The sequence below is a fragment of the Ochlerotatus camptorhynchus genome, unplaced genomic scaffold (genome assembly GCF_037179485.1).
Source record: "Ochlerotatus camptorhynchus isolate MF236.1 unplaced genomic scaffold, CSIRO-AGI_Acam_v1.1 ptg000184l, whole genome shotgun sequence".
NCBI classification, from domain to species: domain Eukaryota; kingdom Metazoa; phylum Arthropoda; class Insecta; order Diptera; family Culicidae; genus Ochlerotatus; species Ochlerotatus camptorhynchus.
In genome coordinates, this window is record NW_027040674.1 from 1 (window position 1) to 18,045 (window position 18,045).

The following is an 18,045-nucleotide window of genomic DNA, read 5'->3' on the forward strand; positions in this document are numbered from 1 at the left end:
AACTTTTAAATTTAATATAAAACAAATACGATATTAATAAAGCATGATACACAATAGTTAGCTAAAAATTGCAACGCAGTAGTTTAATTCAAACGTATTTTATTTTTGGTCAACCCGTTTAGATGAATGTAGTGCTACCGAATTCGCATGCGATGGTATTTGTCTAGGTAGGGAAGCTTATTGTAACGGCGCCCTAGATTGCGAAGACGGATCTGATGAAAATAACTGTATTATATGCAATGGAGCATTCCAGTAAGTCACTTGTAACATATTTTAGATGTATATACGCTAGCTCCCAAATGGTAACGTAATCTAATATATATTTTTCTTTTACTTTAAATCGCGTTTTTTGATACACGTTGCTTTGTATATTGTAGTTGCAAGAGTAGAGAATGCATTCCGTTAAGTAAACGTTGCGATGGAGCTATGGACTGTAACGATAACAGTGACGAGCTTGATTGTAGTAAGTGTACAAAATGTATATTAGTATAGTAAGGTTTGAATACATATATAAATAATGTGTTAACCTATGTTATTGAAATATTTAACACTTCATGCAACATTTGAAAACAAAAATTGGTTACATTTGTCACTGACCTAGCGTGTTATTGCACTAATTTTGCTTTCTGATTTTTTTTCCGATCAATTTACAACTCCAACCTCCGATTTGGTTTGTATAAACAAAAACGTTCCCAAACAAAAATGCTGATTTGCTGAATTCGCTTGAAACCTTTAAACTGCACTAACTGTCACCACACCACTGACGTAAAAATGAAATACACAACTCAGACCCAAATACATCCAACGGCACAGGCGATACTTGTGGCCGTGATCAGTGGCAGTGTGACAATGGCTTCTGTATAAATAGCGAATTCCGCTGCGATGATCACATCGATTGTACAGACAGATCAGACGAGAACAACTGTCCCGGTGAGTATTTCTTGAACTGCGTGTGTTTGTCTTTTATCATGCTTCCGGTTTATAAAATGCTTAACATGGTCTGCAATATATTTAAGCCTTTATCACATAACATTAAAACACGGCAATTGTTCCAGTAATGTTTTCGTGTATCAGAACTAATTCAATGGTATCCTTGCGAACGATATAGTGATTGTGGTTAGTTAAGCACAAGCCTTCAATCGAATAATAGAATAAAGGTTATAAAAGATATAGATGTAAGTAGAATACTCAATAGGGGTGAGTCAGGGATTCCATTTAATTCCCCTACAGTGTATAATGTAAGCTGGAAAGCCAAATCTGTAATTTTTTATCTGCTTCTAAAAAATCTGTTTTGACCATTCGTTGCCATCAGGAGAGCGTTTTGTTTTTGCTGCAAGTCCTTATGCATTAAGAACTTGTCAATAAGTATCACTGGAAAATCTTAATTTTAAATTTGGTAAGTTATGCAATAGGGAAATGGATGTAATCTCGACCTAAATTACGCTAATTTGGACCCATACATAAATTCAGCGATCGACTTAATTATTCGATGTTAATTCAGATCTTACTAAAGGGGAGTATGTATTTCATTTTATCTTACGAAGTTTATCAATGGGGCAGAGTGGGTTGAAAAATTCCAACGAACTTCTTACGATGTTATTGAATTTTTCCTAAGGAGCAGTAGTAAAATTGAAGGAGGAATGTAATTATAACTGCTTCTGGAAATCCTAAAAAAATGCTCAAAAGATAGTTGTGATTTCTTACATCCTCTGTAAATGTTACTACAAGAAATGTAATTTGGTCTGAAGCGTACAAGCATTTTTTTTTTTGAAAATGTATATTTTCGTGCAAAACTTTCAAACGATGGTCAAATATCCTTCAACATTTGACCTGCTGTCCAATGCTGCACGATAACTAACTCGGTTTTTGGCTGCTTGTCTCCAGTTTCTTGAGCGATAGCACCCTTAACTTCACTTATCGCGGGAGTTGGCAACCTTCTTCGTTCATCGTACTGATGAAACTATTACTCCTGCTGTCTTGGTTCTTCAGGCTCCTTTTGCCTTCGCGAAATGCGTTGCGTTTCTTTTGGAAGTAACGCATCTCTTAAGAACGATACAGCTGTTCTATTTCTTCGCACTCTGACTCTTCCAGGTAGTTTGAACTGACTAGAAAAGTAATTTGCTGTCATCGCTTCTGTTTGTATTGCTCCATATTTTGATCGCCCGCTCTGCATTCTACTTACCTAAAACAGTCTTAATACTCCTCGTTGAACCAAACGTGTCGTCGATTTTTTTTTTCCACGAACCCAGTAGCATCTTCTGCTGCGCTGTAGATTACTGCTTTGACACTACTGCAGCAGACATCAAGAAGGGATTTGGTAAGCTCTCCAAACCCTCAATAAGTCGGAAAAAAAACTCGGGTACTACCCAAGAAATTGAAAATCTTACAGTTTCTTGTTTCGAATTTCCAATCACTAGTCCGTTTTCGTTGCATTAGTCTATATCTTCATCAATTTTCATGATTGCAAAAAGCATGAACTCGGGAGGTAGAAGGTGATAGCTTTACCCCAGAAAAACAGCATCGAACACGCATTTAACGGTCAATTAAAAACTGTCTTAGTTGATAGTTCCACCGCCAGGAGCACGCATAATCGATTTCCTTGCATTTGACGTTTACACACTACCGCCATCTGTTAAGCGTGCTACCCGTGCCGGTGTACTCAACAGATTCCAGTAGGTGTTTACCGACGATGTTTCACAGTGAAAAACATTCATTGTGTTATGCCTATTTGACTGTGGCTTTACCGTAGCTCCTATAGAAAATTTTAAGAACGCATTCTGAAGTTAATTTCACATACGACAAGCCTCGCATCAATGCATGGTCAATATTTCACAGATAATGTGCAGAAACTTACAATCAAGCACTAGTGCAATACTTTAATAACACTGTCATTTAATGGTTAAACCAAATGATTATAAAAATCAAACACGTGTCATCGCGTTCTAGGCATACTTCAATGTCCCTAGTTTAAAGATGTAGTGAAACGTTTTTGTTTCAAACCCAGGCCAACAATAAAAAGAAAGAGAGACAGCCAAACGTAAACAATGGCTTTCAATACAGCTTTGAATCAAAGGCAGCATACCAAAAAGACTGGCCAATTTCCAGTTTTCTCATATGACCGCCATGAAACAAACATTTCAACCTCAGTAGAAAGTTTGTGTAGGGTTATGATTTAATTTCCGGCATACTAAGCATTAACCGCACTAACGCACTCTCTTTTTCAAACGGGGTTAAATTTAATGTTTCTATCTACTTCTAAATGTATTTGGTATAGGGTCATTAGGCCGAATGCCATTGAGCGAAACACCATTAGGCCGGTTTTTATAAAAGTGAAATACGGAACTTAGAGTATTTCTTGGAAAAATTGTCAACACTCTGGAAGCTCAAAAGTGTTTCAAGATCTCTGTTTGAGAAGGGACATACATACATGAAACAATGAAATGCGTTTTAAAATCTTGAATTTGAAAAAAAAAATAATCAACGACTTAGAATCTTTGAAAAATATCATAATCGCACTTTAAAAAATTAAATCTTCGGGAACCATTTTCTCTGATTAATTCTAACTATCTCAATCTAAGGCATCACACTTTGTTACAAATATGAAGATTGCCAATTTGAAGATTGTGAACCTTAGAAAAATGTGAAGATAGAATTTTCTCAAAGTACTAAGACTTTGAAAATATTTGAGAGATCTCGTAAATAGGAACATTTTCAGATGAGAAATTTTTACCCATTGGTTCTTCACAACAGAAATACCCTTCTTTCAAAAATGAGCAGATCTTTCGAATTTCATAATTTTCATCTGACCCAGATTTTTCCTTCTTGAACATGAGCGGGCTTTATTGTAGCAATGGTGTTTGAAAACTTAGAGAACAATTTCAACATAATTTTGCTATCTTTAATTACTGCTGATTCTTTTATTCTGTTAAGCCCTTATTTCTAATGAATCCCATCTTCACTTAGAAAAAATAAGAGCACAAATATCTGTTCTAACATTAACCATATGAAAATGGATCCCAACGTATACTGTAGAGCAACGGTTGCAATTGCAAAGCGTGAAATTGATTTAGTTTCCGAAATTTGTAATTATAAAATAATAATGAAAATCCGTCATCGTGACGATCATATTTGAACTCCATCAAGTATATCCGTAAGTTGGAACAACGCAAATATTTAATGACGAAAGTGCCCAATTATACAAATTTCGGCTAAATGACCCATTCGGCTTTCGACCTAGTGACATCACAATTTATTTACCTTATTTACCCTATTATTTACACGGATGAAGGCAGAAAAAATGGTTTCGCCAGGAGCGCTGCTTTTGTTTTTAAGAGGAATGGATGTAAATATTCATATTATGGGTTCAGCTTTTGGAAACTATCTAGGTAGGGTTTAGGTAGATAAATTTAGAATTTTTCAAAAACAGTGAACAATTATTCAAAAAAAGCAGTTCATTTTACAATATACGAAAGCATCATTAAATCACATTTATAATGGCAATGGAATTGAATTAGTTCTGTATCAATCAAAGGAAAGACTGTGAAAACAATAAACATTATATTTCAAAATATATTTCGTTTAGGTCCACGATGCTCCACTCATCAATTCACCTGCTCTGACGGCTCATGTATTGACGGAGATCGGCGCTGTGACAGACGTCGAGACTGTGCTGACGGTCGCGACGAAGAGGATTGTGATATTTATTATCCACCACACGTTGATGTATGAGTAACACCAAAAGCTGTAGTTCTGTTTTCATTAATGCGTACTTAAAAATATTGTAGCAACCCCAGCGCTGCCCGAACAAGCATGAATGTCCGGATGGTGTCTGTATCGAACAATCCCAACTCTGCGATGGAGTTCGAAACTGTCGTGACGGATCGGATGAGTACAACTGCCGTAAGTATTTCCATCTCAGATCGAATGCTTGAATATCTCACCGAATGAACTAACCAATAACTCTTCACTATTGATTTTCAAACACCTTTCAATGCGGCTGCAATCAAATCACACCAATCGATATTTACTAATTCAAATTTGACAAATGACACACAATTCGTTCTAAACGCACCACACTATTTCATGCGTGATATCTCACACTCACTTCTCCTCTCTCTACGTATGATGCTCATTACGTGTATTGTAGGTTCATGCAATGAAACTGAATTCGCTTGTCTAGATGGCCACCACTGCATAGATGCCGCTTTAAGGTGTGATAGCTATTACGACTGCAAAGACTTCTCCGATGAACAGAACTGTTTCGGTTAATAGTGACTCACTCTGCATTATCTGTTGTTTAGATGTTATCTTCTTCCTATTCTTCTTCTTCTTCTAAAAATCAAATATCCGTTGCATGCTTCACTTCAAATCCGTTCCGATAAGTATGAGCACTACTTTATTTAACTTAGTGGCACTGTATTTTCAAAAAAGAACAGCCAAATTTAAAACGCGATTAAGGACAAGATTGACAGAATCCTTCTGCTTCGCGTGCTCAAGAACCAGATTCCATAATCTCCAGTATCGGAGACCTAAAAAATAAACTCGGTACATACTTGCTTCTCTGCTGCAAACACTTTGATACATTTTGAACTTCGCACAGGTCCATTGCAACCCAATTTATTTTTTTTTTTCAATCAACATTGGGGCTATATTGAACCTGTTGATGTTGACAAACAGAAAATAAATAAATCAATTATTTAGAGGGCCCATCTTGCCCCGCCTTACCCTAAATGGAAAATCAAATTTAATTTAATTACATAAATTACAATATGTGAGTCTGAGAAAACGTGAAGTGGTAAAACAAATTGTATGGACAATTTCCGTCAATCATGTCCGTAAAACGACCGTATTTAAAACTAATTTTTCAAGTGAATGTCATTTCGTCTCCTGAATGTTAAGAATATACATGAAATATATTTAATGTGGCTATCGGAAGATGTGCTTCTATTTATCGTGAAATTTTATCTAGATTATATTTATTTACTTGTTCGTGTCATTATTTTTTTACTTTGTTTAAACCAAAACCAAAAAAGTTAATCTGAATGTTTGATGATTCCTGCTGTTAAACAGGTTTATGTTTTAGAGTAGCAATAATGGTGGTGAGAATCATGTATATCCGATAAACGAGAGCTCTACTTTATGTATGCACCTAATGAGATCCTAGGGTGGAGATCGATCATTTCTAACATCAACTAAAATGTTAGCGTTAGCGTTGTAATGATATAGTAAATTGGATACTAGCGACACTCACGACTATTTTGAAATTCACTACTACACACTACTTTCAGGAATAATGTTGGGAAGTTAACTTTGATTCCAATCTAAACAAGAATTTTAGTAGCATGACTGTCACTTTTCCCGGTCACGCCCATCTTTACCATAACTAGGGATAGGGAAGGAAATGTTGATGTATTACTTACTTAACGAGAGGCCACCGATTTAGCGACACCCTCATAAGTGCTACGGAATTGGAGGTTCGGATAGGGTGTTCGGTCAGGGTTCGCTTCAAGTTGGCGATGCAACCAAAATTATGTTTTGTTTATGTGTTGCTCAAGTCCAGGAACAGGAAAGTAGACTATGTTGTAAGCATTTTTCTGTTTTGGTGCTTTACAACCTTAGGAATTGTACACCAAAATTTACTGCACATTACCGCTAGAGGATTTTTTTTTGTTTTTGTTTATATTTTTACATTTGAGCTGTCAAATGACAAATAGAATCTTGTGGAATGCATTAAATATCGGTAATTAAGAGAGGGTGTGACCAAAACCAGATTATTCAATGGAACTACTTCGGCCTAATCGCCCATTTTGAGCCTATCGAGCAGAAAACTTCAAATAAATCCATGATTTAAGAGCTAACAAGTCAATTATGCGTTTGATATGATATTTTAGTTAATAAGCTACCGAACGAAGTCAATGAGAACGCGTGGTATGAAGGTTTGCACCCATTATTCTCAAAAACAAAAGAAGCGCTCCGACCGAATCAATTTTTATCTTCATCCGATAGGCCGAAGTGAATTCATTGGCGTTTCAATGCGTTAGGCCGAGTTTAAAATCCGTAGGCCGAGTTTGGCGTCAAGAAGCAGTGTTGGACTTTTGACAATATCTCAACGATTGGTTTCTCGTTTTCAAATCTTACGGTACGCACGGAAAGGTAATAAATTTGGAAGTCATCAGTAATAATAACATTCCGTTAATTAAGATTAAGAACTAGATTAAGAAAGACTAAGTGCGGGTTATGCTTAATAGGCCGGATATGGGGTAGTTAACCCTACTGATGTTTTCATCAATTTTGGACACTACTTCGAAGCAGTAGAGGTTCAAACAATGTTTTATGTAGAAAAAATCACTTTTAAGGAGTTTTCAAACAATCAGGAGTCCGTCTTACCCCGAATACCCTTACGATCTTGTCCTGTGAATCAGAGAATTTATATCTAATTAATTCTTTATTTGTTTATTTCTTTCTATCTGTAAGCCCTAATTATGGTTTTTGATCTAATTTTCATCCTACTAAACACAATCCGCGCTTTACCTCTCTTTTCTGAACGAGTTTAAACAAAAAAAATTGAATATTTATATCTAAAATTACTTCTAAATTTATTCACCTTTCCATATGTACCGTTGGATTTGATAAAGAGTCACACATTGTTGAGATATTGTTTAAAATCTAATACTGCTTCTTGATTCTAAATTCGTTCTACGAGTTTCAATTCCGTTCTAACGCATTGAAACGCCATTAGATTTAGTCCTACGGATAAACGTAGAAAAAGGGTATTCGCTTAGAGCGCTTCTTTTGTTTTGAGAACACTGAGCGTAGATACCCAAGTAACAATTTTGGTTTTATGAGGGTTCTGTAGACCATGATTTAGACTTGTAGCATGCTTTAAAACCTCGATAAAACTTGCAATGTTGCTTGGGTATTCATGCAATGCGGTCTAACATGATTTATGTTGTAGGTAATGAACGAACGCATCGGAACAAACCTATTATTGATTTGTGCATGGTGAAATCATTGATATTATTGATCTTTTCTGATCTATAGAATGGAAATGGGCGATTACGACGAAGTAGTGCTCTACCCTATTTTCTTCCGCCACAATCATTCAAATGTGTGCTTGAATTCAGGAATTTTGATCCAAGCCAAATTATTGGTTGTATATTCGACACCGGTATACACTAGTTCCAAAAAAAAACATGCATATAAAACTTCATAGAACCTTTAGAACATCCAAAATTAAGAAAATTTAAACAATTCTGAGATATTTAAGCTAATCTATTTCTGACGCATCAAGCATTTTTACTATAGGAATAGAAGTAGTTAAGTGTGTTTTCTTCAAAACATTCAAATAAAAATTGCAGAAGCATGCAGAAACATGAATTATATGTGCAATACTGCATGATGCGAGATGTTTTTTTTTTTTTTTATGGAAACTCCTTAAAAGTGATTTTTTCTACATAAAACATTGTTTGAACCTCTACTGCTTCGAAGTAGTGTCCAAAATTGATGAAAACATCAGTAGGGTTAACTACCCCATATCCGGCCTATTAAGCATAACCCGCACTTAGTCTTTCTTAATCTAGTTCTTAATCTTAATTAACTGAATGTTATTATTACTGATGACTTCCAAATTTATTACCTTTCCGTGCGTACCGTAAGATTTGAAAACGAGAAACCAATCGTTGAGATATTGTCAAAAGTCCAACACTGCTTCTTGACGCCAAACTCGGCCTACGGATTTTAAACTCGGCCTAACGCATTGAAACGCAATTGAAACGCCAATGAATTCACTTCGGCCTATCGGATGAAGATAAAAATTGATTCGGTCGGAGCGCTTCTTTTGTTTTTGGTAATAATGGGTGCAAACCTTCATACCACGCGTTCTCATTGACTTCGTTCGGTAGCTTATTAACTAAAATATCATACCAAACGCATAATTGACTTGTTAGCTCTGAAATCATGGATTTATTTGAAGTTTTCTGCTCGATAGGCTCAAAATGGGCGATTAGGCCGAAGTAGTTCTCTACCCTATACACACATTTTCTGAATATTCCATCGCAATGCACACAAAATGGAGCAAAATGTATAACTCCGAAACTAAGCATTTCCACGACTGGTGTCTTCGGTAAAGTTTCTCATCATAATAAGTACCATCAATTGACATACACAAATAGTTCAAAACTCTTCCGCAAAAATGGCGCCACAATCTAACTTCTTTCTCTGACATTTTGGAGACTTCATGTCCTGGGCAAAGCTGTTTACCTTGACAAAATAAACAACTCTTTTGATGGTGTAAAATTTCTACAGCCTACTGGTTCCGAGTTATATGGAGTTAAAGAAAAAAATGTCGAAAATATGTTTTTTTCTTCTGTTTCGTTTTTTGCTTACAACCATATAATGTTATATTTTTCTCTTATGCAAATGCATTAAATAAATAACTTTTGTCAAGAAACATATTGGTTTAAGCTTCAAATTTTAAAGATATTGTTTAAAAACCGAAAAAAACAACAATTTTTGAACTTTAATATCTCACAAAGCGCAAAAAATCGCAACCTGACATTTTCAGCAAAAATTAAGCAATACTTGATAAACAAAATATCAAATTTGAGAGAGTTGTATTTTGATGTTTTTGAGATTTCATCATTTTAGTGGAGCATGTAATTTTTTTTCTACAACTTTTTGTAATGCATTGAAATGGCGCTTTGAAGACTTGACGACTTAGGCAAAGTTGTTTATCTTGATAAAATTAACAACTCTTCTGAAGGAGTCAAAACTCCGCAGCCTACTGATTCTATTCCTAAGTCAAAATTATATGAAGACAAACGATGCAAAATTGATGAATTTCATGATTTAAGAACAGTAAGCTTTGATTCCCGGAAGAATACTCCGTAGAGCATGAGCATGAGCAAAAACATGATTGACCGCCCACTGTTGCTACTCCGTTATTGTTAGACCACAGAGAACCAACAGCTGATGTTTGGGACTAACATACATCCTCAGCGTGTAAAAACTGCAGATCTCAAATTTTATATTAGGCAATACCAGCGTTAGCCACGTCTCAGTGCAGACCAATCAAGGAACGGATTGTGTTGACATGAATAAAAGTGACGTGTTCATATTACCAAATAAAGTGACTAATAAATCTTGAATGTGAAGCTGCCTGAGATTAAACTCATGATATTCTACTCAGCAAGCAAATAGGCTCGCTCTACGGTCCTTATATCACCACTTATGACCGAATTGTTGAACAACTCATTTTTAGTAACATTTATACATGTTTCTAACGTGTAATGTAGGGTGAACCTTAAAAAATCGGTTTTTCAAAAGTAAGGTTTTTACATTAATTTATCGTAAACATTACGTTCTAGATACTTTTTCAAAATTATATAGCGCACATTTTTCCTTAAGCAACTAAGGGGCTATCACTTTTTGTTGGTAATTTATGAATAAATTTCAATAAAAAATACGCCCTTTTCGAAAGTGAAATAAATTAGATAAACAAAGATGACCTGCATATTTTTTTCACCAAACATTAGCAAAAATAAATTAAAAAACATTCCCGAAGAAACTATATACCTAAAACTAATGATTTAGGCAATAATAACGTATTCCACCTAAATACGGCTTCTGGACCATAGTGCATTGAACTGCAATGCGTAGGTTCAAGAACAAACATGAAAGAACTAGGGTACACAATATTTAAATGTATTGAATACAATTATTACATATAAAACTAATATGTCAACCTACCGCGTTTGTTAAAAAGCATTTAAAACCAAAAGCTTCACCGTTTGTAGCAGTGTCTGTTTTTATCACTTACCATCACACGCTAAGAGTAGCACTTCAACCCAGTGTAGATGAATTGCCATTGTTTTGAAAATTTTCGCTGTTACGCACGAGCGAAATGAACAAATGAGTTCATTATACATCAACGAATATTTGTTGATATTCACCAGTGCTTGATTATCCAACCCAAAATTGTCTAAATCAGAAACGATTTTCAAAGGCAAAACAACCAAATTCTGTTTGGACAAAATGATTATTTTGAATATGATATTAACCTTGATATTATTATCAATTCAGCATGAGGCAATAATTTTCCATCGATCTGTGTGTAAAAACCAACCGACACGTTCTTTAGCGCTATATTTGTGTAAAATGAAAATAATCATTTTGCCTTTGATCATCCCCACCAAGATGAAAACGAATATTAATATTGACAAAACAGAGGCGATAATGAACATCCAGTCACGAATGAAGAAAAACGAATGATGACTCAGAGGTTGCCTTGATCAAGAGAATGTTATGAATTTTCAGCTAAATTGAGTGTAGTAGAAATGATTTTTATCAGCACTGGTTTGTAGTACATTTAGCAATTTAATGAAAAAGATTATCAAAAACTTGCGATTACTAGTTAATTTAGAGGGGTGTTTCAATCTTTTCCATAGAGTTTATAAAGCTATTTAGTTTATTTCTAAAACAATCTAAATTTTCGTTAACGTGAATAGGACGAAAAGTCTCATCTGTGATTTTTTTATCTAATGACAGTCAGTGACTGAAATATTACAATGCAAGAATCTATAAGGTGGCTACACCAGGTCTGGACTGATTGTATAGTGTTCCTAATTTAACAAACAATTTGGAAGCGTTTGATTTAGGTGTACATGTTAGTGTTGAGAGATGACTGCATTATTCCCCCAATATTAATTGATCCATTCCTTAGGTTTAATTATCATCTAGCACTGAGTTGGAATGCATGATTGCTTAATATATAAAATTGCTTTGTATCAATCTTCCTTTCATCAATTCTCTCATTCATCAATAGTTCGGAAGACAAATGTTAACATACTTTACAATATTTTCATCCAACGTAATTTAGCATGCCGTCAAAATGAGCACACCTGTGGCGATGGACAGTGTATTCCAGATTATTTAGTATGCAACAAACACCCAGACTGCCGGGATCAATCCGACGAGAAGAATTGTAGGTTCTATATAGTTTTTAATTGTAATCGAATGGTGATCTAATGGTACTCTTTCCTAATACGTAGGTACCTGTTCGAGGGGTGAATTCCGCTGCAACACCGGAGAGTGCATTCCAGATTCCCGGCGATGTGACTTGCGAGTGGATTGTGCAGATGGATCTGATGAGCATGGCTGCAGTAAGTATATTGATTTGGGTTATCTTCTGCTCATGATCAAAATCGTTTGAACAAGATGCACTGCATTTTGTTTACCATCACTTTCATTTCTGTTCAATTCTTTTACATATTTCATTTATTCATCTGGTCTCAATTTCATCGATTTGCTCTGTAAACGGTAATACATAAACCATATAAAGCACCCAAATGCAGGGATCATGAGTGGACTTGTGATGACGGTAGTTGTATCCACAAACGGCAACGATGTGATCGGCAATATGATTGTTTAGACAATAGTGACGAACGGAATTGCTGTAAGTTTACAGAACTAAAACAAGAAAATAAAAAACAAACCAATGATTTTAAAATTACATCTGGATTGCATTTCAAGCACATCAAATTTTCTTTCATCAATCGACCGATATTAAAAAATATATTAGGACCATATTTCACCCAATCCCTGATTTTAAAATCATTTTATAACTGAAATTTGTGAATAACTTTCAAATAACAGTCACAAGAAAATCTTTTATCGGGCTGCATGTTACGCCAATTTTTAGAATGAAGTATGGGCGAGCCATTTAGTACACCATGCTATTAGGAGCCTTAAAAATATGTGTACAATACCAGACATGAGTAATATTGCATCATTAGTATGTTTAACTTTCCAAAATAACAAATACTACATGTCTGAAATCTTGGGAACTGGTTGTTCATTCAAAACTGGCAGAATCCGTACACGGGAACAAATCCGAATTAAAAAATCATGAAATGAAAAAACTTGCCATCCCATGAAATCATAACAATGATTCGTGATTTCATGATGGAAATTCACCTTTTGCCTTCCATCTTATACAAGTACTGATAGTCTAGTGGTCAAGGTATGGGTTTAATTTCATGATTTCAGGAATCTTAGCTGCGTTACGCAAAAATAGCTCATGAAATCATGAATTTTCATAACATGAAATCATGAGTCATTTTTCTCATTTCGCAGATTGGATTTGTTCCAATTCCAGTGAAATGAACCAATTGAGTAATTCCAGGCCAAACAACCAAACAGCCAAATGACCTGACCTTCTCCGATTTGTATGAAACTTTGCATAATTGTTTGTTATTAGCATTCACATTTTTGCTCAAATTCGGCCTTTTTGGATCACGCAACTTTTATCAAAATGGCGACTTAGACATTTTTCAATATACTGCAGCATTACGATATTAAGTCTGTGACATTATTGTAGAGAAAAAATATACAGGGTAATTTATTTTAGTAATTTTTAACAAAAATTTAAAATAAGTTAAGAATTTTTTTAAAGCTAATGATAAATGCAAAATTTTTAAATGTTCGCAACCAGAGACAACAAAAAGTGTTAATTTTTCACAAAAAACGGTTAAAAATAGTTCATAAATTGTTTCTTGTGTAAAATAACATTATAAAACGTTTTTAAAATACGTTCATTACGGAAAATCAAGGCTCTTTATAAAAAAAAATTACAAAACTTCTCGAACGCTTCGAAAATTGCAAGGATATTTCAGGAACTTTAGATAACATCTGCAATATTTAGATAATTTCAAAAACATCAGGCCGATTCCGTGAGCTACAAGAAACTTCAGAACTTACTTGTTTTAACGGCATTCTCAGTAAAAAATTAACTCTTCGGGAAAATCCGATGAACAACCGATTTTTTTTTACTTTAGGATACTTCCGAAAACTGCAGGAAAAATTTGAGAACTTCAGAGCCGTTCGATTAACTTCAATTCAAGAAAATTGGGGCAGTTCTGAGAACTTCAGGGCAGTTCCATGAATATCAAGAAAATAATGAGAACCTTCAAGATTTTCCACAAATTAAAGATATCTTAGAGATCCTCAGAGAAGTTTAGAGAACTTAATAAAAATTTCTGAGACTTCACAGAAGCCTAGAGAAATTCACGGAACAGTAGTTATCAATTTCAGGACAATATCAGGAACATCATCTGAAGAGTAATGAGAGCTTCAGTGTTTAAAGAATTTCAGGGTGGTCCTCAAAATTTTTAGGAACTTTTAAGAAGTTCGGAAGAATGATAGGAAATATCGAGATTTTTTAAGAAGTTTCATGAACAGACATCAGGTTAATAAGAGAAGTTTCAAGACCTTCTATAAAATTTCGGGAACTTCAGGGAAGCTTGGAGCACTTCTAGGTCGTTCCATCAGCTTCAGGGAAATTGCAAAAACTTTTAAGAAGTTCTATGAACTTCAACAATATCCATAGAACTTCAGGGAAGTTAAATAAACTCCAGAGCTTTATTTAAGTTTAAAGATATTTAGGGCAGTTCTAATAACTTCAAGGAAGCAGCGAAAGCTTCAGAAAAGTCTCTCAGGAAACATTAAATATCTTGAAAAAATAGTAATTTGTCTCGGCTTTTAAGTCTTCAAGAAAAAGTGCTGATTATAGTTTTATCATCGCCAACGTAAAGATCCAAAATGAAAATATCTCTGACAAGTTCAGAAAACTTCAGAGTAGCTCATAAAACTTTTAAGAGAATGGGGATGTCCTGAAAATTTGAGATAAATTTTGCTGTATTTCAAAGAAGACTTCATATAAATATAATGAATTTAAAATAAGCACAAGGAACTTCATGGTTGTTTAGAGTTAGGGAGCACATCAAAGATGTTTTTTGTGAATTATATGACCTGCACAAATTTGGTCAAGTAGTGAATTGTAGAAAATTGCCTAAATTTTCATAAAAATATCAAGAAAAAAAATACAACGATAGAAATTTTTTTAATTATATGGCATTTTCGTCAACAACATCATTTTTTAAAACTAGGACTTCCTTAGAATTAATATGTTTGCCCTCTTACAACATGTGTAACCGGTTAATCAAAAACTTATTTTTTTAAATTATTGTTATTGCTTAACTATAATCTAGGGGCAACAATATTTCTTGCAGTCTTGGGATGAAAATTCCCATCTAATAAAAATTACAACAATTGCTCCGTAGTACAGTTAACAAAATTGTAATATAAATACCATGGGTCAAATGACATCAATGATTCTTAATAGTGTATTCCAAAATATTCATAAACATCAGTCCCAATTATCATCAAGCAAACAAAATCACATTTTCTCTCTTCACATTTCTTGTCATCTCACATGTTCATGTTCCTAATCACATTCCTTTTTTCCAATGCACAAAAATCCATTTCAAAACTCAAATCAAACGAACAGACAGTGAAAGATGCGATCGTAACATGTTCAGATGTGAAAATGGCCCTTGTATACCGCGATCTCTTAGATGCAACGGCGTGGTTGACTGCCCGTTCGATACAAGTGATGAACTAGATTGTTTCGACTGTAAGTGCTGAACGGTAAAGATTGCATTAAACGCGTGCTTTCCTGGGTGAATTAGTGATTTAATCAATTGGATGCATTTGACTTTCAAAACCGGATGAAATAATAATAATACAATATTTTTTTGAACCCTTTTCATTGAACAAAACATATTATAAACAACTAATGAGCTAATAAAAAAACAGTTGCTGATAATCACATGCCCAGAATATAGCATAAAGTATGTCACGATATAGGATAAGAGGAGATGTTTGGTAAAATATGACAAGCAAGGAGAAACGTGACATGAATATAATGTTATCCATTGTTTTTTAGTGACATACTTAATAGCCTTTAATAAAACTGACACAACTTCTCCACGCGAAACGGAGTCAGTTACTATAACAGAAAACAATTTGTGATGGCTTGTACCGGTAACACAAAGAACAGACAAAAACAATGTCATATTAACTAAACTAAACCTATCCATTTAGTTAAAAAAAAACGGAACTAAAAGATCGCTTTGAAAAATGATTTAAACTCTCACCAACAAGTGTGTCTTATCACCGTCAATTAGCCGAAAATTTAATATTTTTCTTTTCTATTTTTTCTCGTCTTTTCATTTTACTTCAACAAGATACTACACCAAGCGAAGGACACAGAAGATTGAATCTTCGGACATATCCAGATGAACAAATTATCAAAGAAAGTAAGTATTCGTCTGATCAACTTAAGCAAATTCTTATTGGTAAATTACAATCTGGATCAATTATAATCTGACAACACAACTGATGACACTTGCCTAAATTTATAAAGTGCAACAAAATTGCTGAAACATTATTTAACATTTTAAAGTAATTAAGCTTCTAACTGAATTAATGCATTCTATTCTAATCTATTGTTCCTTTCCAACTTACTTTCGTAAAATAACTAATAAACAATACAGGACAGATAATTGAGGGTAAGTTTTTAATTCCAATATCATGCTGGCTGTTAGCATTGGAATGCATGTATCATTGTTTCCACCGAAATGATTCATCGTGAAATCTTAATTGGGTCAACAAATTTACTAGTAACACTTTGATGGTAATGCAGAAGATGCATAAAAGTTGTTCATATCAGTGTAATAGGACAGTTATTCTATAATTAATCCACACCTTTCATTAGACCAGTTATGGTTTGGCATGCTAAATTCAGATTTAAATCATTCTGTCAGATTTAAGAATTCTACACGGTAAAAAAAAGTACCCAGCAGTCAGTTCACTTTTACTTCCTTTTGAGTTGTTTGTCTCCTTCACTCACGCTAAAATTGAAGTATCCTATTTGTGTATCCAATTTTATGAACCCGAGGTACCCGAAAACTCTGCTTGCTGTATGGGGAAGCACCCATCTCTCTAAAAAGTCTTCATATCCAGTTGATGGGTAATTGTTTTTTAACGCACAAAATCAGCAACTGTTACCCACAAACACAAAAATACTCGAGTAACTAAGTTAGTCGGGGGAACGTTGATGAATGTGGGTAACAGTTATTCGTTAGTAACCTCGTGTTTAGCGATTTTACTTTAAACTCTTTTACTTAATTTTTGTTTCACATATTTAAGTATCACGCTTAGCGAAAATCTAGGATACTTTTTCCAACCGTGTCATCAAAATGACATAACAAAATTTTTAAAAATACAAAAACTATACGATAGAAGAAAAAAAAAATATTTCACTGTACCTTATTTTTAACAATTGATAAATGTTTTTTATCACAAAAAGGTCTATTCTTCAGAAGCAAAAATGCATTTTTAATTATAATTAATATTTTATTTATAAAATATTGTCGATCGGATTTTTTTTTAAATTAGTAATTTTAAAATTGGTGATATTGGGGAAATGGCTATAATGTTGGCCTATCGATCTAAGATTGGGCCCATTACTAAAAATCTGCTATTTATCAATTTTATCTAGATGAACGCATCATTGGGACGGTACTTACGGATATTTTTGGTCGCTATTGAAAATTTAGTCGATTGCTGAATTTATTTATGGGCCCAAATTAGGGGCATTTAGGCTGACTTTACATCCATTTCCCCTACGTAGAGAATTAACTTAAAATAATAAAATATTAGTGAATTAGATGTTGATTGTTTTAACAATCGTTTTCTATGTAAACACTAATCTCACCAAGTAAAAAAAAAAATTCTACCAATAGTTGATGCTCCACTGATCTGCTGGATTCTGGCTAGGGAGTCTTATAGCATATCAAACGAACAATGTTCTTGTTCCGGCGATGCGGTCCCGGATTTGGACTTTCTTAAGGGATAAAGAAACAATAATTCTGGTCCAAATACATACATAACAATATCAGTACAATAACAACATAATATCCAAACACATATGTAACAGAAATATCTCATTTTCACTCTTCCGGAACCGAATTGGTGATCATGGTATGAAAACCCAGAGAGCAAGCAACAATATAGAGACATAACAACGCTTGCGGCGATTGTCATGACAAACGCTCTCTCTCTCTCTCTCTTTATGCATAGCTTGATCGGTACGGTGGAAACAACAAAATAAAATTGTTTGCCGTTTGTTGAAGAAATTTTGTAGAT

At 34.3% G+C, this 18,045-nt stretch overlaps 1 protein-coding gene across 11 annotated transcripts in view; it reads left to right on the forward strand.

Annotated features, from left to right (window-relative positions):
• Nucleotides 1-105: 105 nt before the first annotated feature.
• Nucleotides 106-18,045, forward strand: part of trol (terribly reduced optic lobes) — a 67,535-nt gene continuing 49,595 nt past the window's right edge. For 4 of the 11 annotated variants that reach the window (XM_065223070.1, XM_065223081.1, XM_065223072.1 and 1 more), the window contains exons 1-11: nucleotides 106-252; nucleotides 378-463; nucleotides 790-930; nucleotides 4,583-4,722; nucleotides 4,785-4,899; nucleotides 11,876-11,980; nucleotides 12,048-12,158; nucleotides 12,338-12,451; nucleotides 15,344-15,469; nucleotides 16,083-16,154; nucleotides 16,392-16,406. In XM_065223070.1, the coding sequence (XP_065079142.1) occupies nucleotides 427-463; nucleotides 790-930; nucleotides 4,583-4,722; nucleotides 4,785-4,899; nucleotides 11,876-11,980; nucleotides 12,048-12,158; nucleotides 12,338-12,451; nucleotides 15,344-15,469; nucleotides 16,083-16,154; nucleotides 16,392-16,406 (976 nt within the window). In that variant the 5' untranslated portion in view covers nucleotides 106-252; nucleotides 378-426. The remainder of the gene's footprint in view (nucleotides 253-377; nucleotides 464-789; nucleotides 931-4,582; nucleotides 4,723-4,784; nucleotides 4,900-11,875; nucleotides 11,981-12,047; nucleotides 12,159-12,337; nucleotides 12,452-15,343; nucleotides 15,470-16,082; nucleotides 16,155-16,391; nucleotides 16,407-18,045) is intronic. The other 7 variants (XM_065223071.1, XM_065223074.1, XM_065223073.1 and 4 more) reach the window with 7 other exon arrangements.